The sequence below is a fragment of the Symphodus melops genome, assembly GCF_947650265.1.
Source record: "Symphodus melops genome assembly, chromosome: 6".
Lineage (NCBI taxonomy): Eukaryota > Metazoa > Chordata > Actinopteri > Labriformes > Labridae > Symphodus > Symphodus melops.
This window is the reverse complement of record NC_136696.1, coordinates 15,740,197-15,767,429: the sequence shown is the minus strand read 5'-3', so window position 1 is coordinate 15,767,429 and position 27,233 is coordinate 15,740,197. Positions and strand designations below refer to the sequence as shown.

The following is a 27,233-nucleotide window of genomic DNA, read 5'->3' as shown; positions in this document are numbered from 1 at the left end:
TTTTACAGCCGGGGAACAAAACGGTTCTCAAGCCTGAGCACGATTGTGTATGCCACTGAACACACTCCTGGTGAATGTGCTTTCCAGAGTCCTTCTCTCTGCCACTGTCACCAGAGAGTCCAGCTCTGTGTCCACCACAGAGCCAGCCTTTTATCACCAGCCTGTCCAGCCCAGTTTCATCCCTCTTCTTACTGCTTCCTCCCCAACACATCAAGATGACACTGGTCTCCAAATCACTGTTACAAAACACTGATGTATGTATTTAAGGCATAGAGGAAACAAAATTATACAAGTGGTTTACATGAAGATTATAAAAGAGTCAATTAAAGTTTGGCTCATGGTTTAAAAATACATACATTCTTTAAGTATTTAAGAATATTAATAGAATACACTGGACTGAATGACACACAAGCCATGATACATTTATTTTTAAGCAGTTTACACCATCAGTAAAATAATCAGTTGTCTCACATCTTGCAAATTGTAACTGTTACAATAAAGTAAACCGAAAACAAATCAGCAAATCTAATCAAGCAAATAAAGTTCGAAGTGGTTTCTTCTGAGATCTTATTGGTCGATTGCATTCATGGAAACAGCAATATGGGGCACAACGGTGAAGTCATTAAGAAGCTTACAGACGTTCTGGCAGATTAGGTTTTTCTCTTCTAATCCAGCAGATTACCACTGCACAGCCCTGTTGGCTGGGAGTGCTTCGATGTGCCGCACAGTTTCTTTAAATTGATCATTTTTTTGTCGCTGCGACATTGCTTGCTCACAGAAACTGAGACAGAAGAGGAACAAGCAGGAGTAAGCAGAGGTCAAAGTGTGTCGATGCACAGCTGTAGGCGGATGGAACCTTTTAAAATATTGTGGATAAAGCCGGGATTTCGGGGATGAAGTCCAATTTGAAGCGTAGCGTGGACTTTTGCAAATTTTAAGTATAAAGAGGTTCTTTTATTTTGAGAGCGCTTTAATAGCAGGAATAGATTCACAACAGAAATAATAGTCTACACGTTTGTAGAAGCTGGCTGGAAGAGGAGGATCATCTCCTTTGAAGAGCAGTGCATGTGGTATCCATCGCTCTCTGAGGGGAAATGGAAACAGATCAGTGTCGTCAAGAGCATGAAAACCCTGCAGGAAAGCCAACAGAGCTTGAGGTAAGAGATGCCATTTCTGAATCTGCTGACAAGGACAGCCACACGAAGCTTCTCTGTCGGCCTGCAGAGGAAAGTGAGGGGTTGTGTGTGAAAGATCCAGCTGAGACCAAATGCCCTTCTCATCCTGAGAGAGTAAGTGGAGTTGCAGAATACAAGAAACACAATCTGAAAAAAACAAATAGCTGGAAGATGGTTCGATTCCAGGACCCGTCAATGGATGATCAAGTGTTGGAGAGGGACAGCTCAGGGGAGAGTCTCTTTCCAGAATACGTGATTGAGGAGTGGACCTCCTCCACTTTTGAGAACCTGTTCATGGCAGAAGACTGGCAGGATATCACAGGTGAGCGTAAATTCTTATAGCTTCTCTTATCCGTCATTAAACACAATATCTGTTTCTACATCGAGCCGCAAAAAGAGAAAAGGATCAGAATGTGATTTAGATCAGGTCTTGGTGTTTGTGGGTGTTTGTCTAAATGTGTTTAGCAACAACTAGCAGATAATCCTTGCTCCCCACTGTTGACTTACTCTTCTTTCCTTATACAGAGGATCGTCTCTTAAGAAAGAAGGTGCTGGAGTCCAGGGGCCTTCATGCACTACAGCCTACCTGGGGTCAGGAGGTCACTGTGAAGATGCAATGTGTCCTGGAGGACCGTACTGTGGTGGAGAAAGACTGCAAGCTTGTCTTTGTTATCGGAGAGGGAGATGTAAACCAGGTAAATGCCTTTAGGTGCTTGTATTTCATCACAGCTTGTCAGTGACCAATAGAGACTGTGAAAACAGTTTGACAAGTTACAAAAGTTACAAACTAATGACACTGCTCTCCATTATGGAGGCCTGATATATATATTTTGTGTTGCTTTGAAAGTTGCAAAAGAAACAGGACTAGTTTGCAACAATGCTAACAATTAACTCTTACCAAGGATCGTTCGGTTAAAAATGCTAATATCACAGAATATAGCATATAGAATTACTATATATTACATATATTACTGTATGACGGTCTTGAGGTTGCAATGTAAATTGAACATAATAGGATGCTAATATGTTCTAACTGGCAATAGCAATATGTCTGAAGCTAAACATGCCAACATTATACTTATAATACTTCCATGTTGATGATCAGCAAGTATACTCTCTATTTACTTAATTTGGGAGGTTTTCAATCTTACTGTTGCCTGATAGAATGCTAATGTGTGCTTATTTGCACTAGCAATGAAGTCAATGTAGCGATGCAGGACTAATGGAAACATTGGGTGATAAACCGAAGCATTTATCCCAAGTCAGGATAAATCCACTAAATACTTCAAGGTGTTCTGTGTGATTATGTAAACAATAGATTTCGATATTAAGTGAGTTGGTCTTTGACACCTGTAGGCCCTGGAGGAGTGTGTGATGTCCATGCAGAAGGACGAGATCACATTATTGTTGGCAGATTCTCAGTATGCCTATGGACTTTTGGGAAGGTAAGAACATCCATACAGTATATTGTCATGTAATTGCACACTGTTGAATTGAGTAGCCTATTGAAGCAGAACCAACTCTTGTCCATCTAGATTTTTTAAAAGTATAATCTCAACAAGAAGCCACGAGTTCTTGTACCTGTTGCTGTGGGGGGTTAGCCTGGTTATCCAGAGGTAGCAGGGTTAATGAGCCATAAACAGGAACAGATGGCCTCCTCCTGACACCATTCTGAGGCCGCCTAACCAGGGTGTGTTTGTAACCTCCAGACCTATGGGAGGACACCACTCATATTACCACCAATGGCTTTGGTTTCTAACCTTTACACCATTTAAGAGCCTGAATAAACACAGAGGAAATTGGTGTTACATTGGAAAAAAAGGCCTTTATTTGAATGTTACTTTTGCTTTAAATAACGTTAAATAACTTGAGGCACATGAGAACTGGATGTTGATATCACTGTGATTTGACAAGACTTTGTCTTGTATAAGCTTTTATATTAATTATAGGCGGTATTTTTTGTGCTAGAGCAACAGTTAAAAAGTAATGGGACATGTTTTTAATGTGATTTAATTTTTTGTGACCGAGCTTTTTGATCAATTATACAGTATTGTCTTAAACATACAAAATATGACAATACATTTAATTCTGAAAGCAACCATTTCAAATATGCCAATGTTTACGTAAGCCTTCTCTCTTTATAAAAACTTCAAAATTATAAGCCATGTTCAAGGATTTCACCAGTCAGCTCCGTCATCTTAAACAAAGATGTGTTTTAATGTGAAGCTTGATTATAGCCTAAGGCCCTGTTTACACGACACAACGATTTTGGCCAAGAAAAGCAGCAACCTTTTTTACTGTTCATTTACAAGGCAACAGCTTTTTGGGTGCCTGTAAACTAAAACTTTGGAAAATGGTCCCACAGTACAACCTTTTGGAAACCACACCATCTCTGTCACTGTCTGAAATGGTAAAATGCCTCCAAAAACTGAAGTTACACATATGTTCATTTCTGTTACAGACAATAGCTGTGCACGACTCTTTGCTCATGCACAATAAGGTTCCAGTCAGCAGCCATGCACGAGTCAGTAGACTACAACAACATCAACAGAGGACTCCCAAGTTCTGTTTGTGCTGTGTGTAATATGCAGCCAAGGTTGGATTCAAACCAATGGCTACTGCAAAGAGGACTACAACCTACGTACAAAACCACTCGGCTATCCAGAGCCCAGCATTAGCCATTTCTGTATCTACCTTATCGCTTAGTGACAGAAAGTTTTTCCATTTCAATGTCACACTGCCAACTACGTCTTCAGTTGTTTTTGCAGAGCCAATTGCATGATGGTTGTTATCATAATGTTGTTTTCTGAATAATTAACTTTTTTGAAAAAGAAAAAAAGACTTGATGTTCAGGGTCTCTTACAAATGTGACCATTCACTGGCAGGATGAAACTGAACAGCATTGCTGAACAGAGGACTATTCCAAAACAACAAACTTGTTTGTTCAACCAAAATTATCATGCAGGGATAAAAGCCCATAAAAGGTACAGGATTTAGATGTGTCAAATCCATTATTACAGGCAGAGAGATTGAAGCAGAACATTGTTTACGACATAATGTTCAAATGTTCTGAACACTGCAGCGAAAGCATTATTTTTTTGTGGCTGCGTGTCTGCATGAGGTCCTGTTTTTAAAATTCCGATCTGTGTGAAGGGGATGATGGGACCTGAAGGGGGTGTGTGGGTCTCTGAGGTGTTATCTAGGATTTCACTGTCTGGCTGTGTGAGTAAAAAAAATAGCAGGCACAGAGAGGTTAGCTAATGATTGTTTTGATTCAGCTGATTAGGACTGTGTGCTGTGGAGTCTAATTTATCCCTGAAAGACAGGAGAGAATCAGCATTTCATGCCAGTCCTTTCAACACAAAGTAAACAATGAGGTTGCTCGTTGCTCACATTGGGATTTTTTTTGCTCGTTGAGTGGATGCAGTTCTTTATTATTTGGAATGACAAGGAGAGTCAGAAACAGTACAAAAAAACAATGAAAAATGCCACCAGCTTATTGACATATATATCTTGTTTTGCTGTTTTACCAAGATTTGAATGAAAAGATTGACACAACAGTCATGTCTCTGTCCTTAGTTTGATTCTACAGATCGCTTCACTGACCAGGCATACACGTGGTGAAGCATGGGGAAAGAACTACAAGCAAATGATGTCTATAGCTTGTTTTATCCAGACAATAACTGAAGCGTATGAATTAGAATTTCCCACTCATCTATCCATTGTGTGCCAGATATGTATTGGTTAAGAGCACAACATACAGGGACTATAGAAAGAAGATTACTCAGTGACACGTATGTACGGTATTGTAAAACAGCCAACGGATTTAAAAACTTTGTTTTACTAGAGAAAGAATAACTTTATTGGAGGAAATTTAGTTCTGAGGCAGGTAAGCGTTTAATCCATGTGCTAAACTTCAGTGTCATATAAACCTTATAGACACAAGAGTGCACATTATTTATTTTTAGATCTAACACAAAATGTCTATTTCGTTCGAGCAAATAAGCTGACAAAACAAAGAATCTCAGGCAGTGATGTTGCCGAGTTTGACAGGCTCAGCGTGTCTGTGCTGTAAATGACTGATGCAGTCTGGAAAATATCATTAGCCTCTCTGTTGTCTGCCAGATGCATTGATTGAACTCTGTCAGTCGCCTGTTGCAAACAGTGCTGCTAAGGGCACTTCACAGTTATCAGACAATGTACAAAGCTGGGTAGTGAGACACCATGATTCAACAGAGCACAGTCGAGAGGTCTGTGGCTCAGTGTGTGGGTGATGGGCATGCAGCAGAGTCTGATGTGATCAGGGCTGAAAATTGGAGAGAGCAAGGGTAAATGAAACCCCTGGAAAAAGTCTGGCGCATTTACCTAACTGTTTACAACAGATGGGACTAAATCACTAAAATATATATTTTTTCCTGTCATTCAAGCCCTGAGCCTTTGAAAGTGGAGCTCAATCATAGTTGCCTTTTCAAAGAACAGACTGCATCCTCTCAGTTAGTAGACCATTAACAGAAAGATGCTAACATCTGTTGGTCTGCGGACAGGAGCAACTCTAACACTCATTTAACCTCCTGGGGCCAAAGAGCCTCTTCCTTATCAGCCCTTTATGGACATACAGTCAAGAACATTTATTGGCACTGGCAGCTGCTTTATTTTTTTGTTCTGATAAAACAATATCTGCCAAACAAGACAGCAGAGTAAAATAAGCCAGTGCTACTTTCATTTCACAGTATCCAGTACATGGATATGTGAGCTGTGTATTGAAGGTAATACAAGCCTGGATGCCCTTAGTGTACAACTGCTGATTCACAAATCAGATTCACAAATGTGAAGTTGTGAAGTGATGTTGGCTGACTTTTAACAAAAGGAGGCTTTAAATCCATTCTTGGCAGTAGCGATGTCGCTGTACTGTTACTCTTGGCACAATTCTTAATTCAAAGCTCAGGTGGACAGAGTCAGCGTAAAGCATTTTACAGTTCCTTTTATGTGTCTTATGTTGCCTGTGAAGCCTGGAAAGTGATTTCCATTGTCTTCTTTTTTTTTTTTTTTTACATTAGATGCGGTCACAAAAAGAACTATGAGGGTTCTAGAATTGAAGCCTGGCGTATTCCACTAAAATACATGAAGTTAATAACCTATAAATAATCACATGCAGAAACTGTCAACCAAAACATACAGTGTATTATACAGTCAAATACTACAAAAGTATCTCATAATGCAACAAAAGAGACACTGTGCAGACAGCAGATGGCTAGCATTGTCAGTTTCTAGAAAACAAACAAGTTGTACTGGTGAAGGGGTGGGGGTGGGGGATCTCTCTCTCTCTCTCTCTCTCTCTCTCTCTCTCTCTCTCTATCTCTCTCTCTCGCTCTGAGCCTGGGGGAGGCCGTTGGCCTGATGGCTGTTTGAGTCTTATAAACACTAGATTTACTGATCTGTCAGTGCAGTGGCAGGGTGGAGTTAAGATGAGTGAGGCTTTGGTTCATGGGAAAGTACTTCAACACCTACAATGATGATGAGTAGTTATTGAGCAATATTCATCATCAGTTAGCAAGTAATCAGACTTTGAGTTTGTCACAGTATATAAATTGTGTACGGTGTCTGATAAATAATCCTTCAAATGACCTTATAGATAAAAATAGCTAATAAAGTCTTAGTTTTTTGTTTTTCATCTGTCCACATCACTTTATCATGACGACAATAGCATCACAAATATAAATATAGTTATTATGAACTCATTAACAAGATTCAAGAGTGTTGTTTTAACAGTCCATTCCAGTTTGTCTAATGTGCATGGTAACAATGTACTAAGGGCGAGTCCAACCCCACATTTACTACTGTAATGTCACAAAATCATGTATTCTATTTAATGATCATACATAGGTTTTAGGCGTAACATGGCCTGAGCAGAGGGTCTGCAGGAGAAGCAATAATCCACAAGAGCTAGAAGTAAAGCAGTAGGCAGGTTTGAACTTGTCTTCTTCTAGATCGTGGAGACATTATAATGTAAGAAGATGTCTCTGTGTTTGAAAACAAAGTAGGTTCATGAGTGTTGTATAACGATCTATGTAGGCACAATCTACAATCTTCAATCTACATTTACACCACATGTCACACCCATTCACACACTGAGGGCAGAGGTTGCTGTGTATGAAGACCAAGTAACTAATTGCATTCATACGCCGATGAAGCAGTGGTTTCAATTCGGGGTTAAATGTCTTCAGATATGTTGCTGCATCAGCTGGGGATCGAACCCTCATCCTTCCAGTTGAGAGATGATAACTCTATCACTGAGCCACAGCTTAAACTATCTGATGACAAGGAAAACGAAAAATAAATGTGACAGCATTTCACTGCAATGTGATTTTTCATTCCCTCTTCTGTATTTCCTTTGAAAATCCATGGAACTTTTGAAGTACTCCGATTTAGTTCTGGATCAAGGAGGTTGACAACCCAGCCACAATATAGCTTGGTTAAAAAAAGTGAAACCATTTAGTCATACAGTAAGTAATGTTGATGCAGGAAGATGATAAGGTAGAATGCTACACTAAAATTAACATTGAAAAAATGAACATTACAGTTCCCTTACTTGGCTTTGGCACACTTCAGAGAGATGTGCTTCAGCACGGTACTCTCTGTGTTGTCCTCTGATATGCAGACGCTGACTCAACTTAGTATCCCTTTTTTCTTTTTTTTCAAGTCCACCTGTTAATAAACTGAGCAAGCACCAGTGGGGGTGCAATCGCGTCATCATATTGGATATCCCAAAGGTCAAAACTGTGAGCTGGTTCATATTAGTGTGGCGCAACAACATGGTCTGATGCTACAGTAAGTTAAAGAAAGGAAGTGTACCGTGCCTGAGCAAGGTACGGAGTGGTCAACTGGACTTCAGGGTTGAAGCGTGCCTGGGCACAGTACGGATTGCCAGTGTGACTGCACCCTGAGACACACCCAAAGGCAGCAGGGATTGCAGATATAGAGAGGTAACAGTGGCATTACTCACAAAAAGGCATGACTGACTAGGCAATATGAGACATTCACAAAGCAAAGTGGAAATGTGACAAAGAGGTCAGACGTATGATGGTTCAAGGTGGACGATGACTGATACTTGTAGGTATAGCTGCAGTTTGATAGAAGTATGAAGTGCTTAGCGTGTGCTTGCTAGCACAAATGTAAATGCTATATTTGGTCCATTATGTCTCTTTTGTTAATCTTCTACTCTGAATGTGCATTTTCTGCTTTCCCTTGCTATTACCAGCAGGCAGACACAGTGACTCACCCACAGCAGAGCTGCTCTGGTGTCAGTCACTTATAGGCGTCACAAGCCTTCCTCCCCTTTGGCTTCAGATACATAAGCATGTTGTCCACTCAGAAAATCGGTGAGGTGGAGTTCCTCTCTGTGGTGAAGGTGGTGTGACTCATTCTGCAGAACCACCTGTGTGAAATGAATTATGTGACCTTTTAGTGGCTCCTCTGTAGGAAAACTGTGATGAAACTAAACTGTTTTGATTTACTTTGGACAAAATATCAGTTTTTTTGGGGAGAAACTGACACTAGTTCAAGAACACGTTTCTTTGTTTTACTGCTTGCTATTGACTGAGTATTCCAGCTCGAACCAAACTCATAGCAATGTCACGTGACTTGAACACTTTTACAGCAGCTTTTGTGCTCTGTGTGTGTGTGTGTGTTTCCCAGCACAGACCCAGCAGGCCACACCCAGACCTCACGTTCCAGGAGGAGGCCAGCAAACTCTGACAGCAGTAGCACGCTCTAAGATAACATCAAGCTTGGCTCTCAATCAGCAGGCTGTACTCTATTTGCAACTACCATTGCTACATCAGTCTGAAGCGTCAGTGTAGATCTAAAGCTGAATAGAAACGTGAGTGATTTAAATCTAAACAGATAGCAATTTTTTAAACAAATGGAGTAGTTTTGTTGCTGCAGCAGCAGCACATTAATGCCACTTAGACCAGTGTTTGAAATGTGCACGTACCTCGTCTAATCTCTCTGGATGTTTACTTTTCCCCTGACTGCTAGCAGGCTTATCGCTCTCATCGACACAGCTGTGGTTGTAATATTGTTCTGCCGTCAGTTTTATCTGCTTCTACTTTTCTTTGTCAGGGGGTAGTTAGTGGGATAGTAAATCTCCTAAACCAAAAAAAATGACAATTATTGTCTTGAGATAGATTAAAAAAGGATAGCGAACAAGAATGTACAGTAGTCAACAAAATCTAAACCGCTTGTCATTTGGATGGATTGACCAAACAAAAACAAAGAATTGAGCTGAACCACCAAAAGCAAAACTTGACTGTGTACATCCATTTGCCAAAGGGTTAGGGGTGTTCATGTGTTTTTCTCAGAAACCTAATGGGCCTATTTTGGGTCTGAGATTTTTTTGATGAAAGGGCAAACCTATTGAGTTTTGGAGGACTGGCCCTTGTTAGCTTGATCCTGATCCCAGTCGTTCTAGATAGATGTCAGAGAAATGTTTCAGGACTGTATCTTCTATGCTAGAAGGGTCACAGAAATCTTAAAATGCAATGTTCGAGGTAATTGGAGCCTAAACTTTTATTTTTAACAAACAATATTACCCACATAAACTCACTATGTATCATTTTTCCTTCTCTTTTCGGAGGATATTTTTGAAATAATTTTACATTTCATATTGACTACTAACATTCTTCTTCGTTTGAAGGTGCATCGTTTTTCTATGGTACTACTGCCAACAATGCCATAGCTGGGGACTGAACCCCAGAACTTTACTTGAAAGGCTACCCACTGTAATACTTAGCCACAGCAGCACTTGGTAAAGGTCTAGATGTTACCATCAAAATATACTAAAACAACTTAAATTACACATTGTGATTACATTAATATAATACTGGTATATGTCTGATTCCACCACTAAATGATCTTGAGTCTCAGCTTTGGTTGAAAAGGAACCTCATATGCACTTGTGTGTCATGGCTGACATATCCTTTTAGCTCAGTTTCTATTGTTTAGGCCTTATTAGTTCTCATCCTCTTGGCTGATGTTGAAATATTCAACTGTTCCAAAATATATATATATAACATGATTCCTCTCAAAAGTGTTCACATTGCTCAAAGGATTTAGGTGTTCACAAATACATCCATTATTATCTTCCTTGGTGCTATAATAGAAACTCATCTGTAGCTGCTTTCCTGCCCTTAACTCAGATCTGTTACTCTCATGTGTTGATGTCCCACATGCTGCATGTGCTGGAACACAGACAGCACTGTCATGCTTCACTGACATCACCTCCAGTTCACTAGCTGTGCTATGTTGTATAACCACGATGTTGCGACAGGATTGTTTTCCAGAGCGTGGCATGCAAGAGGGATACAAGACAAGCACACGTGAGACAGCACTTCCCTACCACCAGCACCTTCAGACCAGGCACTCATTTGAAATCCTCCTGCTGTGTACAATACACAAAATGAGAGGGGGATTAGTGGAGTATGACAAAAATAGATGGCTGCACAGCACTGCTTTTAAAAGTCGCCGATAATGTGTTCTTGATAACAGGGGGCAGTGCTGTCCTGTCTTGAGTAAATAAAATAAAATAAAACACCTTATGATAAAAAAAATAAAAATAAAATAAAGATAAAGGGAGTTTATTGTGGAAAGAGCAGGAAAAAGGTTCTGTGTCACTATTGCTCCCTCTATATTACCTTTGGAAGTAAAGTAATTAGTAACTTTGGAACCAATCTGCCAGCCGCATTGAGTTGACCAATCTTTTGGCAACTTGAAAAAGGAATATCTGCGGATGAAGACCAACAGGGGGATGTTCAACAAATCAGCACAAATGTTGGGACACACTCCATTGTCAACTTTATGTCCAGTGTTGCTGAGTTGTGTGCTGGAACTGAGAATTAGCTATTATGCCATTATCGTCCTTGATCAGTGTTGACTTAAAATGACGTCAGGTTCAGGGAGATACATTAGTCTCGAGTGATTGATTAGCGATTGATTCCATACTGAGGCCGTTTCAGGTGGAGATAACATTTTTCTCTGATACAGTGTATGGCTTTAACTTGGCAGAATGTTAAATGTGTATCCCTATAATCATTATGGTCACCAACAGCATGTTAGTAATCAATAGAGATTGCGTCACATTAGAAAACGTACACCTTCAAGTTTCACCATTTAAACCAGCTTGTACAAACTGTTGTCTAATTCAAACATGGCTTTTTATTCATGGCTGCTTTCAGTCGGTTTTTTCGTGCACAAACTCAGACGCTGTTTCTGGAATTCTTTGACTTCTAGGACCACGTAGTCCCACTCCTCATTTTTCGTTAATTCTAATGACGATTTAGCAAATCCAGAAACATGATTACAGTTATAAAACAGTGCAACCTTTCTTGTTTAGACTGACCGTGTTGTAACTGACACAGAGTTGACAAGTAATTCATGAGGCCTCTTTAAGCATTCACTGATGTGTAACGCCAGTAGAATTCATGCAGATGGCAAAGTGAAAGAGCAAGCTGTTATTTATAGTTGCACACTGGGCAGTCCCAAAAAGTCTACCAGGTCTAAATCAAATGGTTAACATGCTTTTCTTCTTATGCACTATGGCAGAGGCAGACAACGGTGCATTAGAGCAAAAAAAAAAAAAAACTCCTGTGTTTGTAGATCAATGTGGTGCCACTCTAGAGGGATATGAGGTGTCGTATATTGTTTGCAAGCCTGGAGAAAAGAGTGTGTGTGTGTGTGTGCGTGCGTGTGTGTGTGTGTGTGTGTGTGTGTGTGTGTGTGTGTGTGTTTGTGGATGAAAAGTCTCGTCAGTGGGGACGTGGAGTGTGACTCATCTCGTGGAGACGTCATTGCTCCGTCATCAGTCGTCAATAGCAGTCTTTTACACACACTCTCTCAAACACACACACAAACACACACACCCGACAAAATATTCATCTCAAAGTTAATCATTGGCAGACTCCCGCCGACAACCTCCTGAGCAATCACAATCAGATGTGCTGTGATTAAGCTTCAGGGATTAACAAAGTAGATCTCATTATAACTGAAACAATGAGATGATTTATAGCACTGATGGGATTAGCTGCACTACAGTGATGTTTTATATTGTCACTCCAGATGGTGAAGGACAACGCAAGTAAGCTCATGTGTCGCAAAACACTGCATTATCTGCACATGAAAACAAACATGCTGGAATTCCTCGTAAATAGGTCTGCAGGATGAGTTTGACCTCTGCCATAGCCACCAGCTCCGGTCAAGTAAATTCAAGCCCTCCCTCTTTAGAAATGTGGCTCTCTGACTCATGATTGATGGCTCAGGTCTTATAGCAAAGCCATCGGAGAGAGACTGAAGGATTGTGCTAATGGCCTTGCAACATTTTCTTTACAGAGGCTGCTCCACCTCTACAACATGACTAATAAATCAGGAGTGCAGTTTGCTGCCATTGATTCACATGCTGCACATGGAGGCAGGGAGGTTGCTGCTTGAAGACACGCTGGGTCTTTATTGGTTAGATGACAGACGCACACTCATCATATGAGACGTATTTCTCATGGACAGCGGTATGACAGAAGGTAAATGCTAATAGTGCGTTTTTTGTTTGATTAACCTACCCTATAGAACTTCAAATAAATAGTAAGTATGTAAAACATAATGTATTTCTACTCTTCGGACATATAACCAAAAAGCAAAGACGTAGAGGCCCAGTGCAGCTTCACAGGTGAACATAAGCAACAACTGGTTTAAAGTCTTGTCTCATTTAATATCCACTCTGGGAGTGTGATAACTTCTGTTCGTTTGTTGTTTGTTTAATTTGCAAAATGATATTCAAGAAAAGGTTACATTTTCTTATCAGGAGTTATCTGGTTTTGGCACATGCATGTGTGACAGCTCGGACCCCGAAGAGAAATTAATTTCCGATGAATATCTCTTTATGACATTTATTCCTCTAACCTAAATGTCACACATGAAGCAATGAGCTGCTTGTAGTCACACATGGTAATGTTCATGGTTTTATAACACACACAGAAACAAACAAATGAATTTCGCCACTATAGATAAAGCCAAATTCCACAGTCTGAAAATCAAACTTTGATCTTTGATCTAAAAGTGACTTGCACATCTTAACAGAAAGCATAAAACAATCTCCAAACATTTGTGGATTCGTAGGAGAGGCAGACTTTAGTGTGAAGCGCAGCAGTAATAGAAGCAAGGACTTTCATCTTTAAAAGGGAAGGATTTTTGGGCTCGTTGTTTTGGAATTTGTCGTAACTAAGAAAGCTTTGAAATTCAGAAATGAAATCCAAAACTGTCAGAGATTTGTTTTTTCATAATCGACAAAGGATCCACTTTTTTTTTTTTTTTTAAATTTAACCTCAGAACCACAGATAGTCAGAATTAACTGAAGGTTAACCTCACACCAAGTGGCTGAACAAGAAAGTTCCACTTGACCTCACTGAGCACACCTAAGAGACGTCTACTTGTTTGTATCGATTGATAATGGTGAGTCAATATACCAGGATGCAGTAAGATTTTTCCAACAGATGAAACGCAGCCTAATATCCAAGATAATGACCTCTGTTGTTATATTTCTGTGTCAGGTCGATCGATCTGTCATCCCTCTAAACGCAGACCCAAAGCCTTGAAGTTCTTTTGAGGAATTATTCATCTTGATGCTGCCACCTATTCCAGACCAAACCTGTGAGGGATTTCACATCATTGCATTAGGTGAAATCTGAAACCTGTTCTGCTGTGAGTCACAATGCAGCTGCTTGTTTTAAGAAACGTTCAACTTCCCTTATTCAATTACTCATGTAGAAAAAGGGGTGGAGTGCTCGTCTGACACCACCCAATTTAGTCGATGAATAATTTGACGGGAAATTTAAAAAAGCCTCTCATAAAACGAGGCTGATGTGAAGGATATTGAACTTACTTTTCCTCACACTTTGTGTTTCTTTAAATATGAGCTGCTAGCAGCAGTGAGAGGCTTTGTCAGCCATTGTACATTGAGCCTTGCAGCTCTCATTAGACCAAGGCTGCCAAGTTCTATCAAAAGTTTAAAGTAAGACTTCGGGGGAAGGGACCGTCAGTCGCTGGAAAAATAAATAGGGCAGTGTGAAGCCAGATATATACTAATATGTCATTTTAAATTAACATTAAGAACATCAGCATTCAGTTAACAAGAGGTTGGTGAAGAATTTCAACCGTGAAACTGAAAGCTATAGGAGGCAGATTTTGAATAACGGGTGTATTGTGGGCATCAAGCTAACTACTTCCTGCATTAAATGGAGGCATAAAGCATAAAATAAAGTACACCCAAAATTTGAGCTGCTTTTGTGCTAAGTATCTGTACTTCCATCATGTGTAGGAAAATATTAAGGCCATATTTAGACTTATTTAGCAACAAAACAGCAAGTATGGTCCTGTACACACTGTCAATGCAGAAAGATCTTCATGGTAATTTCTGTAATATCAACTGTATTTCTAATTATTACAGGCTTTTTTGCAAGACACACTCATTGCAGAGAAAACAAAGGTTGGTATAAATATCCTCAGATCATGACATCTGTAAACATTGAACTTAAAGGTACCATGTCAAGTTCTTTTCCCACTATTTATCTTCGTAACTATTATTTTGAGAAAGAAATGCCAGTGTTGTTTGTGTGTTGTACAGCTTAGGGGTCATTCAGTTCACATCAAAGCTACTCTCGATCAGTAAGAGACAGCTTTAAAACGTTGATCAGCTTTTGTAACCAAAGACTTTCTTTCAGTTGGTCTGGACTCCATACCTCAATGCCATTAAAAAAATCCACTCTATACCCTGCAGGTAGTCCGGGACTAAGATTGGATTCATTTTAACAGGCTAAAGAAATTTGCCTGATTATACAGAGACTTGTGATCAACAGCCAAGATGTATGGAGCAGCTTCTCTTGATCCCTCAAAGCACAAGCTCATTGCCGTAAGGGGAAATTAAGAACAAAAAGGAGAGGGAAGCACATGCCACGGCAGCAGCTGATGAAAGGTGTCATGTGAGTCAGTGATTAGAACCACACTAGCGCCGCTACGAGCTCAGTCAATGAGTTTGTTTTCTAGACCTCTGACTCGTAATAGGAGGATGTTATGCGTCAAACAAACTGGTGCGGCAACAGGCGAGGAAAAAAACAGCTGTGACGTCTCACCAATGCCAGGATTAAAGCTAAGCTTCTTTGCACGACTGTATCTCTGTGCTGTGTCCATCAAAGAGTCAAAACAGACACAGCGATGAACGACAGCAGCAGCAAACCTATTTTCACCGCTGTAAGAAAATAAACAACCTCATAAATCCTCTGGATTTTGTATTATCACAGAAGCTGCTCACAAGATTTATTACTGCTATATAATAGTTCACTATCTGAGGTTGTAACCATAGAAACCAGCTTGAGATACAGGGCTGGCCTTTACATCTTTTGAAACAGAGAGCATGACGTCAAAGTGACCACTGTTTTCCCTCTGAGGGAGATTTTCCTTTCATTCAGAGCAGTGAGGGGCCTGCTGGACAGATAACAGGGTGAGTCAGTGGCTCTATTATGCACCTTAATGAGGAAGTTTGGGAAGCCAAAACACGTATCAAATTCAGCCTTTGACGTGTGCATAACTGCCCCTGACACACACAGGGAAAACCTGTGGTTATCACATCACTGAAATGAACACATGGAGAGTGGAAGCAATCCTCTTTTAATCTAATCTGTTTACAGTCACAATATGACAATTACAACCATGTCACATAAACATCAGGCTATATAAAAACACTGCTGCATGACTGAAGTGTCTACATACACATGGGAAATTATTTCTGCTCAAAGGTCAGAGTGATTTTTTTTCGGAATATGTTTGATGATACCATTTTTGAAATGTTCCCTCTTACTAAGAGGGACAGTAAAAAATAACCTAATTGTTTATTTCCCATGGTTTCTCATCCCTCACAGGTTTTTTTTAGGGAATCCAAAAATAAAAGCCACAAAACGTAGCCCAACTTAGTCAGGCACCGAGCATCACATAAAACCTTAAGCTGCTGTTTAAACAATTTCTTTAATGACCTTAATCAGCAGACAGCTATAAAGTTTTATTATGTGATCTATTAAGGGAAGGGAAAGACATATTTGTTTTTCCTTTGGGCCAGCTCAGGTTAGATCGTTTTCCGTTTTCCAGTTTTTATGCTAGGTTAAGCTATCCATCTACAAGCTGAAGTGTTCCATCCATCAGAAATATTAAATATATATGTCAATATACAATACAGAATAAAACATAAATAAAATAATCTGTAAGTAACAAAGCTCAGAGTAAATAAAATAATAAGCTATACAAGCACAGGGCTGACTGTCTGAATAATGTTTGCACATGTTCAGTGTTGAACATGTAGATGTTGCACACAGGACTCAATGACGACAGGGATCTCGAACTCTCAAAGACGTGACTTATAGAGTGTGATGGCCACTGGCAGGCAAGACCTCCTGTGGTGCATCGTGGGGGAGATGAGTCAAGCACTCAATGTGCTCCTGTGTTTTGCCAGCACATCAGGCAGTGGGTGGGAGACATTGTCCAGAACTTTGACAGGATCCTTCTGTCTGACACTGCTGTCAGAGAGTCCAGCTCCACCCCACAATGTATGGCCCTTCAAATCAGTTTGTTAAGTCTACTAGCTTCAGCCTGCTGCCCCAAACGTCTGACAGCAAAAGGACCTCCAAAGGACCTCAGCCTCCTCAGGTTGTAGAGGCAGCTCAGCTCCTTCTAGTAGACGGCATCAGTGTTCTTTGACACGAACTGACAGTTATGAGAGTTATCAGTTCCCTCATCCAACTTATTACTAAAAGACAAAATATTATCTGAAAGGGTTAAAGCCAACTATAGCCACTCAGTCCCTGTATAGTCTCAATGTAACTTTAGCAACGTTATGTTATATTAGTAACGTTATCCTGCAGTAGTCTGTAACTGTAAACTATGCCACACAAACTGCGTTATATAACTCTGTTTGGTCTTAAAAAACTGAAGAGACAATCCCTGAACTTACTTTTTGTTTGGTCTGACTCATAAAACATTGTGAAAGCTCAGTATGGCTGGCCACCTGAATTCGCTTCTGTCTTTGTGTTAAAGTGCTGTCTTAGCTGCTGACTCAGCGAATGTGTCGTATCTTAGGCTCAGCTCAGCCCTGATCTCTTCTGTCCTCGGGCTCTGTCCTGCTGTTTATTCTTTCCTGCTGACATTTTTTTCTCGTTTGGGTCAGTTGAAAACTTGCTGGGTCAATTCTCTGCAAGACGTTTTTAACCTGAGAGAAAGAAAAAAAAAATCTCTTGTTTGTTCATTCAACTACATGGAGACCTGCATCATTAAATCAACAAAACAATGTGACAAAGGAAACATTTGATATCTTAAATGGCATCATTATTGCAAGGCTGTTTAGAGTTTTTACTTAAGCAAGTATTTTTTTTTCCCTTTGGCGATAGAGTGCCACTGTTTAGCACTAACGTGTTTAGCCATGCTGCATGCATTATAATTGTGGCGTCACTCAGCATCATGCATTTTGCTGTGATGTTTTAACGACAAGGTGGGTCCTGCTATGCTGGGTTTTTTATGCTCACCATATAAAGTGTTTTAAATTAGAAATGTACCAGCCTCAGTTACAACTCTGGGACACTTCCTAATATAGACCCAAACATGCATTAAATATGGAAACTCCATGATAATTTTAACTCCTGTTACATGACAATACTCTCAGAAGACTTCCTTTAAATTACAATAATAGCACTAATGTCAATACAAAAGATCATGTTTGTTTGATTTTTCTTTTCATGGCAGGGTCTGGTCCCACAGTGGCAGGTTTATGTTTCACCGGGATCTAACTGGGATCACCCCATTTACCATGCTTGCTTCCTGTTTGCACTAATAAGACCCTGGGGGCTCATTGGCTGAAGTCAGAGTGATGCTAATCACCATGACCCACATGACACAGTAAACCGTATAGATCTGTCAACGCACTGGGATTACACTCAACAAATTGCCAGTCATGATGTCTTTGTTTCAGTCTCATGACGGCAACAAAGAAGGCTTACCGCAAATGTATATCCCTGTTTACTTTTACAACACCATAACTACCTCTCCACTTTTTCTGCTTCTCACTCGTTCACATTAGCTGCTCAGCCTAATGACATGTGTGTGTGTTTTGTGTGTGTGTGTGTGTGTGTGTGTGATTTCGGTTTAGGACAACACCTGAGTTAAGATTCATTTACTTTGACGTTTCACATTAGTTTAAGCACAAAGCAACTGTGCCTGCATCGATAAATAAGAAATGACACATCTCTTTTCATCTTTGTCTGTGTTTATCTGTCTTTATCTGTGTGAGTGATGAGCAATGAAGTGTGTGTGTGTGTGTGTGTGTGTGTGTGTGTGTGTGTGTGTGTGTGTGTGTGTGTGTGTGTGTGTGTGTCTGTGCGTGTGTGCGTGCGTGCGTGCGTCCGTCTGTCCTCAGGATAAAACAAAATTAGATCAATGTTTAATGACACCGTGAGTAAAAGGATTTTTTATGTAGAGTTATTCAAAAAGTGTAAACAAAATGCCTCTGTGATGTTTAAGGCCAGGGGGAAATTATGGTATAATGTGAACATAGTTTCCTTTCTGTCTTTAAACAACACAATGGTTATTTAACCTGTTCCTCATTGAGAGTCAACATCGTCGGCTTATACACAGGCTGCTCTGCTCCTGTAGATTTACGACTCATAACTCTCATGTCTCACAAATATTGATAATGATAATGAGATTATGACGATAATGAGTTGTGTGTGAAACAATTATTTGCTTTATATTTCTTCATGTTTACCTTATTCTATTTCATAGAGAATGCAGGATGTATAATTGATGAACTCCACAGTGTCGTAAAACAGTTGCAACTGCGGTATGTACACCATTTTAGGTAGTGGTCATCTACCCTAACCCTAACCTTCTATCTATCCTAACAGAAATGACCCAAGTCTGATCATAGAACTCTTCAACATTTCCCCACCTAATATTTCATTACATCCTATTTTCTGTGTAAGAGAATATTACAGTTTTAACTCCACTATATTTACTTGAAATTGTATTATATACAGTATTAGAGAGGACATGTACACCTTTTTTACCTGTTCAAACAGTCCCTGTGGGCTGAATGAAACATCTGTTCTGTGCTTTGGTCAAAATATAACATGAATCAAGCAGCATACCCTGCATAAACCAGCTCTGTCAGAACGCTCCGTTTTGGTGCGTGTGTCTCTTTAAATGCAATGCGCCCCCCCCCTGAGTTACCCAGTAGACATCACTTCTTCAGTAGTGAGTATAAAAAATTACAGACCTCCACAAATGTTTTGTGGGGTGAAGTCCATCGGTGGAGAAAACAGTGGAGGGGAGCGAGGATTTTTTTTTTGTTTTTATTTTTTTACAACATTCCCACTTATGATGTCACAAGTTGAGAACATTGGAAGCAGAGCATTTTTCACTGGGTTGTAAGAACTACGCAGAGCACAAACAAAGGACTGGATGGATTTCTTTCAAATTTTGTGGGTCGATAGACGCTCAGGTTACCCAAATATATGTTCAAAAACACTGTAAAAGTAGATTTTGCATAATATGTACCCTCTAATAGAGGGTAAATGAGAAAACAAACATTGTAATCTCAGGATAAGGAGACAAATTGATCAGTTATCATGGGATAACCAGCTTTGTTATACAGAGATAATGTGAAAAAAGTTCCAGGTGTCGAGAAAACAACCAAAAATGAGTCATGATCACAGAAAAACAGAGTGAATGCAATGTATCAAACTAATCCTCCTCCCTGAAAGAGCAACTGTCAACAAGTAAACCACCGAGATATTTCAGATGCACCTTCAGTATTTTGGATATTATCTATGAACATATAATTCAGAAAGCCTGAGACAGCCACTTCCTTGTGTATCACTTCACTGATCTGCTCAGACTAACAAACAGTGTGCACCTAAATAGCATCGCTAAGCCTTCAAAGAGTAAGTGTATAATTTATTAATTGACTTAAAAACATCCAGCTTCGCTGAGAGTTCAGAGGTGAATTCACAGAAGTCCAATAATCTGGAGCTGGGCACAGTAGGCAGGACACGATGTGAATTATTGTTACACTGAGCGTACTCTTACATAATACACAGCCTGCAGAATATTGTGTAATCCTTTTAGAAAATGGTAAACAAGAGTATATGAGGACACAGCTACAGAATTCATCTGCTATGCAAACAATAATCTCTAAGGACGCCACTTTGCAGTGTTGAGTGATCACAGGGATCTGGATCAGGTTTTGGAGTGCCGAGTCTCAGCTGCAGGTTTCACACTTCGGTGTTCTCTCCTGTGAAAGCTGACAAGGTCCGGGTGAAAGGTTAATCTAACGCTACCTGCTGCCATGACCTGGCAGTAACGAAGGACTACACCTAATTCTGTTTGACAGACATGTGTTATTGATACAACAGGTTTGAATTATTCAGGACGTGACACAACTCCTATACTACTGTATATCTCTGCAGCAAACAGTGGGTGGGTGGAGCCTTCACATTGCTGTACATCCTTCTGTCTGACTTTATCTTTGTTTGGGACATTCACACTGACATGATCTTCTTTTAAGGCGATGGACTTTAATGTTAAAAAGATTGTTTTATTTTGGGAGCAAAAAAAACCAAAAACAAATTGTGTTTGGATTTTGAACATGAATCACTCACAATTTCTGTTTTTGTCTTGTCACAATAAATGATGCAGACAACTTTCAAATCCGCTCCTCAATATGTACTTTGTCATTTCTTCACTTTCTTGACCTCTCTCTCTCTCTCTCTCTCTCTCTCTCTCTCTCTCTCTACACACTGTGAGCCTCTGCAGAGTAACTGATAATGGTTCATTGTGTGCCATGTGGTCTCAGGAGTCAGATGATTGGAAACCAAATTAACGTTCCCTCTGAGTGACTCTTGAGTATGATGAAGCAGTCAATTGCTCATGGGTTCATACCAGTCTCATATGTATTACTGAGCCAGTCATTCACTCATCTTTAATGAGAGTGCGAGTTGTTGAAGCCAGTGGAGATCTTATTCGTATTTTAACTATGAGAAGAGCAGCCATCAAAGATTGTACAAAAAAGAACTGGTACACAGCTTTATGTTTAACAACATTTATTTGAAGCGCTCAAGAGGACGCCGTTTCACAAACCTCATTCAGCACAGATGTGGGATAAAACATGTTTGTTTTAGTCTTTGAAGATGGAGGACATCATGATTTCTGATTAAACTGGAAAATGTCTGGCTCAATTGAGTCATTGCTTTGAGGAATGTTTCTCCTGAAGGCAGATAAAAACCACAGCAGATTCATCTAAATGTCCACAATTCACATCTGAGCGTGAGAAAAATGCTGTTGTTGTTTTACATTACATCCCCAAATGTAAACATTTCAAATCAAACCCCCAGCTCAGAAAAAAACAAGCTGTCTTTTGGACAAACTGGAATGCTGAAAAACTTGGATCATAATCGCTTGGAGAGCATTACTCTATTTTTAAAATGGAGATTTAAAACGTTCTCCACCATTTTTGTTAAGTGTTAAAATAGTTTTAAAAGCACACCTATATGAGATGAACCACAGTTATGTACATTTTTTTTCTTTATAGAGGTACATAAAACACTGTTCTGTGATTGAGTGTTGTTTCTAAAACTTTTCAGAAGAATGCACCTACTGTGAGATCTAACTCGACTAGATGTTGCACTGCGTGTTTTTGGTATAAGATAGTCCCTATTCTACACACGCCTTAAACATATACATACAAATTTATTAAGACAAGGCCACATTACTACAAAAACATTACATGTGCACGTATAAGCAAAAGGCTGTTATGATTAAAGTAGAGTTGGTTTGAAATGAGGGCAAGGCCGATTTTTAAACACGTATACCAACATCTGAGTCTGGATGAAGCTGTGGATGTTAAGTAGTATCAGTGATGTCATGTTAACATTCACGATGCATTGTTTTAATAGGAGATAGACAAGATTTGAAAGCAAAAAAGGGGAGCAGATGTAATGTAATTCAGGTTTGTAGAGCATCAGAAATGTGGGTTTGTGGCTGATGGAGAGTTTACAGGAAGTCAAAACAGCTGTGTGTTAACTAAAGCAGTTTGCTTTCTATAATGTACCTGCATGCACCCATGATGCAACAAAATTGCAACGACATTTGATTTATGTTATTGAATTAGCATTGCTTAGTCACCAGCTATTTGACATCTGCTTTTATTTTTAAATTAACTTTCTTGTAAGTCTGCTTTTGCTAAATCACTTCATATAAACTCTGTGTACATTTAGATTTTGGACCAGCAAAAAGATGTTGTCCTCCAACCACGGGTGGTTGTGGAAAAGAAGATTATTATATATATATTTTTTAGAAACAAAACAAATAGAATGGTTTTAAACCTTTTACACACACATTTTTTTATTTCAGTATAAAGGGATTTAACACTTCTGCATTTCACATTTTTCACATTTCATCCCATTTCATGTGTGAAGCTATAATAGCATGTTTCTCTCGCACTTCAAAACAAATTGATTTCTTGGTCAAATTGATGATGACCCTTTCAAAGATTAGCACATTTTCATTTTTTTTTCAAGGACATATGACCCCAAGTTAACTCCTTCCTCTGTGATCAAATAGGTCATGCACCTGTTTTGTTTTTTTTGGTCTTTGTTTCCATGCAGGGAGCCTGATATTCCAGCTTGGGCTCCTTTACTCTACCAGCTGCAGCTGCTGGACATCAGAGAGAAACCAGACCCCTTCACTCTGCCTGTCGCAGATCGCATTCGCATCGGCAACCAGAAACGAGAGCGAGGGAACTTTCATTTCCAGAGGGAGGAATACAGCATGGCTGCCAGAGCCTATTGCATGGCTTTAGATGTGCTAACCACACAGAGCAAAGGTATCCCAGCATCTCAACCTGAATGTATTCATAGGAAATATTCAACCTGGCTGCATTTACCATAAACCTGTTGTAAGAGTTGTTGTGTTCTTTATTTTCTCGAGAAAATGGAAACAGTGTATAAACATTTACACGCACATGCATCTTAGGTTTAAAAGACATCATTTTACTGAGTCAAAAACACATTTCAACACCAATCTGAGCCCATAATGACATAAGAGATCAGTGCTCCCTTCAGTCTGTCACCACACTAATCACACTGTCACCATGCAGAGACGCATCTCTCTGAGCAGAGTGCCTCCAGTAATGTGTGTGCTTAATTCTTTTGCATAATCAGAGCTTATCAACTTTTATATGATTTCCACGTCCTTAATCACTCCAATCATCGACAAGGCAGGGTGGGCCTGTGAGAGAAATGTGCCTGAACAAGTGTGTGAGGAGAGAAACATGAACTGCTTCATAATGTGTCAATGCCGGAGGACCAGTGAGTGAACTGTTGGTGGATCTGAGAGGAGGAGTTCATCAGGGCATCAAGATGGTGCAATTAGAGTTTATGAAGACAACAAATAAATAGTAACGCCGAGGCACTAACATCTTCGTCTTTGTGGCAACAATAAACTTGTTTTAGAAATATGATTCATGAAATTAAGAGGTTAATACACTATTCAAGTTCATTTCTCATTTATAATGTGTAACTTAAAATCTTATGTAAAAAAAAAAAACCTGAATATTATCAGCTCAGTACCAACAGGCAGAGTAAACTATCAGCTGACAGTAAAGTCTTTCATTCAGAAAGGAGGCTCGAGATTGGACTTGTATTTGCTATGAGACAAAAACACTGAACCTGATGTACTTTAATCTTGCCCTGTATCTGCTGGAATGGTGAAGAGGCTTCTGAGTTTAAACACATCAAAGTGCACCCACACAGATGTAGTCCTTGGTTGCTAATATAGGTCACCTATCATGCTCTGGGCCTGGTTTAAAAAACCCTTTTCACTAACGTGTGCTCATTACCTGGGTCACTGCTGTATTCAGCTGGACATATTTGTGTCTAATGATGAAACCATACAGTTGTTAGAGCAGGGACTGACACACAATATCCAACTGAACAGAAAAACAGAACATGAACTGTCATTATAATGAAATCCAATGAGAGTTAGCCTGAAAAAAGGTTTAATATTTTTGATGTTCTTCAAGTCCTTTCCCAGATTTGATCTCTCTGCATGGTCAGTCTCTTTAACTTGTCTTTTTTTTGTTTTCACTACTTTTGCAGTATTATTAAAGAAGTTCAGTAAACATAAGAGGTTGTGTCGTGTTTGTGTCTGGCCACAGATGGCAGTGATGTTGGTGCAAAGGCAGAAGAGCAGGAGGTGAAAGACTACAGAGTAAAGTGTTTAAACAATCTGGCCGCTGCTCAACTCAAACTGGAGCAGTACGACGACGCTCTGCACACAAGCAGAGATGTTCTGACCCTCGAGCCCAACAACGTCAAGGCCCTTTTCAGGGCTGGGAAGGTAAGGGCCCATCCTGTCCCAAATGAATACACCATGATTTGACATTATAGTAATACTTAACATGGATCATTTTTTTTTGTTGAAAACACATTTTGCTGCACTTTTCTGATCTATCTGCCTGTTTTAATAGAAGCTCCTGCTGCACTGCTCACACTTTTGTTTTCCTCCTTCAGCTCCTGTCAGACAAAGGTGAATACAAAGAGGCCATGGAGGTGCTAAAAAGGGCCTTGAAACTGGAGCCCACCACCAAGGTGAGATGGGTGAGCTGGTCCATGCTCTCTCCCGTGTCTCACCAAAAACACACATAGGCCCATATGCATGTTATTTGCTAAACAAAAACAAAAAAAAAGTTTTAAAGGTTAAGAGATAAGTGTACTGACTAACTTGGCCAAGTTCATAGCTTTACCCATGCACTTTTACCTTTCTATATTTAAAGGTAGGGTTGGTAATGTTTAAACCATATTTACATCTGGACATTAATCATTAAATTCAGTTCTCCAAAACCCAAATGAAAAAGAGCAGTCATCCCTAGCTGAAACAACTCTAATCTAACACTGTTGTGAGGTCCAGATGGAAAGAACCAATCAAATACACTGGTTTCCAATCTTCTACGATCCAGCATGATTCTGTAATCAACACAGAAAATCATGGCAGACCGTCCTAAAGATTCAAATTTAGTTTGGACCAAAGTCAAGAGCAGTTGAGATATTGAATCCATAAGTCACAAATTTCAGTTGATAGTTTAAGTTCATGTAGATATATTGTGAGAGTAATACCTGTTGAAAACAATATTATGTTAAATCTCCAACCTGTCAAATCTGAATTTTGAAGTCTAATGTTAGTTTCAAATACAATCAAATTCAATTTACGGCCTCATTTGGAACATGTTATTCCCAGTTTCCTCTCGTCTTACTCCACTCCTTTAAATTTGACAACAGCTTGTCATGTGCAAATATGAAAGTGTCCAGAATTCAAAACCCTCGTTTGTTTTAAGAAAGTACAGAGATGCCTGGCTTGTTTCCCACCGAGCTGCTTCTGTTCGGGCCTGTTCTGCCTTGTTTGTGTGGTTCTTCTAATCTGCCAAATACTCTAGCTAACTGCACATCTGGCAGTCTGCAGATGTGACCACACAGCTCTGAGATGTCCGGCAAAGACGGTAAAAATAACATGTGCATGAGCTGAGTATTGTTACGCCAAAGCTCGGCGCACCAAAAGTAGTAAAGTGAAGGGAAGTGAGAGCCAGAGCCAACCTGGAGCAACAATTTAAAGTCCACTCTCGGTAAAGTTTTCTGCTCAGTGCTTCAGAAATGAAGAGCTATCACATGTTTTGAATCATTATTTAGGCTCTTTGGGTTCACTCACTGAGTGAGTTTGAGGAGAGCATTTCCCTCAGCTGTTTACGACAAACTGTTCCCAGTGCTCCAGTAGCCTCTGACCTATAGGGCACACTGCCACCCACATAAATATGTCTGCTCTTGTCTAGACAAAATGACAAAAATATCTTCTTCTATGGTAATTACACCCTTGTCTCAAGGCTGATTAAATAGGTTGGAGAAAACTGATTTAGCTTGTATGGGGAAAGTTTTTTGTACTGCAACCATAGACAGTCAAAAAAACAAAGACCTAATGAAGTGAGTTGAAAAGAACAACTTGCAAGAACAAACATGTTTTTATTTTACACATTTACTGAGAATTTACACCAGCTAATGACACTTTATTCATAAATATAATATGCTTTTTGTATTGACAACATAAAAAAAGTTGATTAAAATGACTCTGCTGCGTTCTTATTTTAGGCCACAAGTCATCAATGCTTTTTGTTTCAGACCTCTGCTCTCCCCTGCTGGACATTTTTAGAACTGCAACAAAACATTTGTCAATCAAAGGTTTCAGATGAAGCAAGCAGCTTTTTAACAGGAGATATAATCGCTTTCCCCCTGCTCTTCTTCAGGCAATCCATGCAGAATTGTCTAAACTGGTCAAAAGGCAGTCAGGAGGAAAAGACGTTCAGGGGTGGAAACCGAAACCAGCTGAGATGCTCGGAGACAACATTGCACCTTTTCTGATTCCTTCAAAGAGAAGAGAATCATCTGTAAGCCCCAAACGATAAGTCTTAAAAAAATTTTATTCTGATAATGTACTGGAGTTTCACTTTTCTTTGTCTTGTTGTTTTAGGGACTCTCCTGGAAGTTTATACTGGGAGCTCTGGTTGTGGCCTTGGGCAGCTTAGTGACGTCAATGGTTCTGACTGCAAAAAACTAAAATCCACAGCAGGAAACGCTCAATCCTCAACGTCAGCCTCCTCCTTTTCATTGTGTGCAGATGCAGGGTTAGGTCACCTGTCCTCTTAGGTCAGTTCATCTCATAAGAGTTTTTGATTAAAGGAGTCTCACACTGTAGAAAAACGGATCTCTGAAAGGGGTTCAGTATTTAGTATACTTAACTGTGAATGTCCAACATACACTGTTCCAAAAGAGGAGAGATTTCAAAGTTTTTATAATTTATATAACCAGCTATGTGTCTGTATTTAAAGGAAAAAATATCACAGGAAAAAAGTCATTCTGTTAATAAATTACTAATTGACAT

General features: G+C 39.6%; 1 protein-coding gene across 1 annotated transcript; it reads left to right on the top strand.

The window, feature by feature from the left end:
- Positions 1 to 748: 748 nt before the first annotated feature.
- fkbp16 (FKBP prolyl isomerase 16) lies at positions 749 to 27,232 on the top strand. Its single transcript, XM_079345898.1, has 8 exons — positions 749 to 1,497; positions 1,701 to 1,870; positions 2,532 to 2,620; positions 22,916 to 23,133; positions 24,466 to 24,647; positions 24,821 to 24,898; positions 26,599 to 26,739; positions 26,823 to 27,232. Exons 1-8 carry the CDS (start codon positions 1,095 to 1,097, stop codon positions 26,907 to 26,909), a joined length of 1,368 nt encoding a protein of 455 aa, XP_079202024.1. The 5' UTR covers positions 749 to 1,094; the 3' UTR covers positions 26,910 to 27,232.
- Position 27,233: the final 1 nt, after the last annotated feature.

Coding starts and splice junctions, on each gene's coding strand:
- fkbp16 (XM_079345898.1), top strand. CDS start 1,095: ATGGAAACAGATCAGTGTCGTCAAGAGCATGAAAACCCTGCAGGAAAG. Junction 1,498..1,700: donor AGACTGGCAGGATATCACAG/GTGAGCGTAAAT, acceptor TTCCTTATACAG/AGGATCGTCTCTTAAGAAAG. Junction 24,648..24,820: donor CCCTTTTCAGGGCTGGGAAG/GTAAGGGCCCAT, acceptor TTCCTCCTTCAG/CTCCTGTCAGACAAAGGTGA.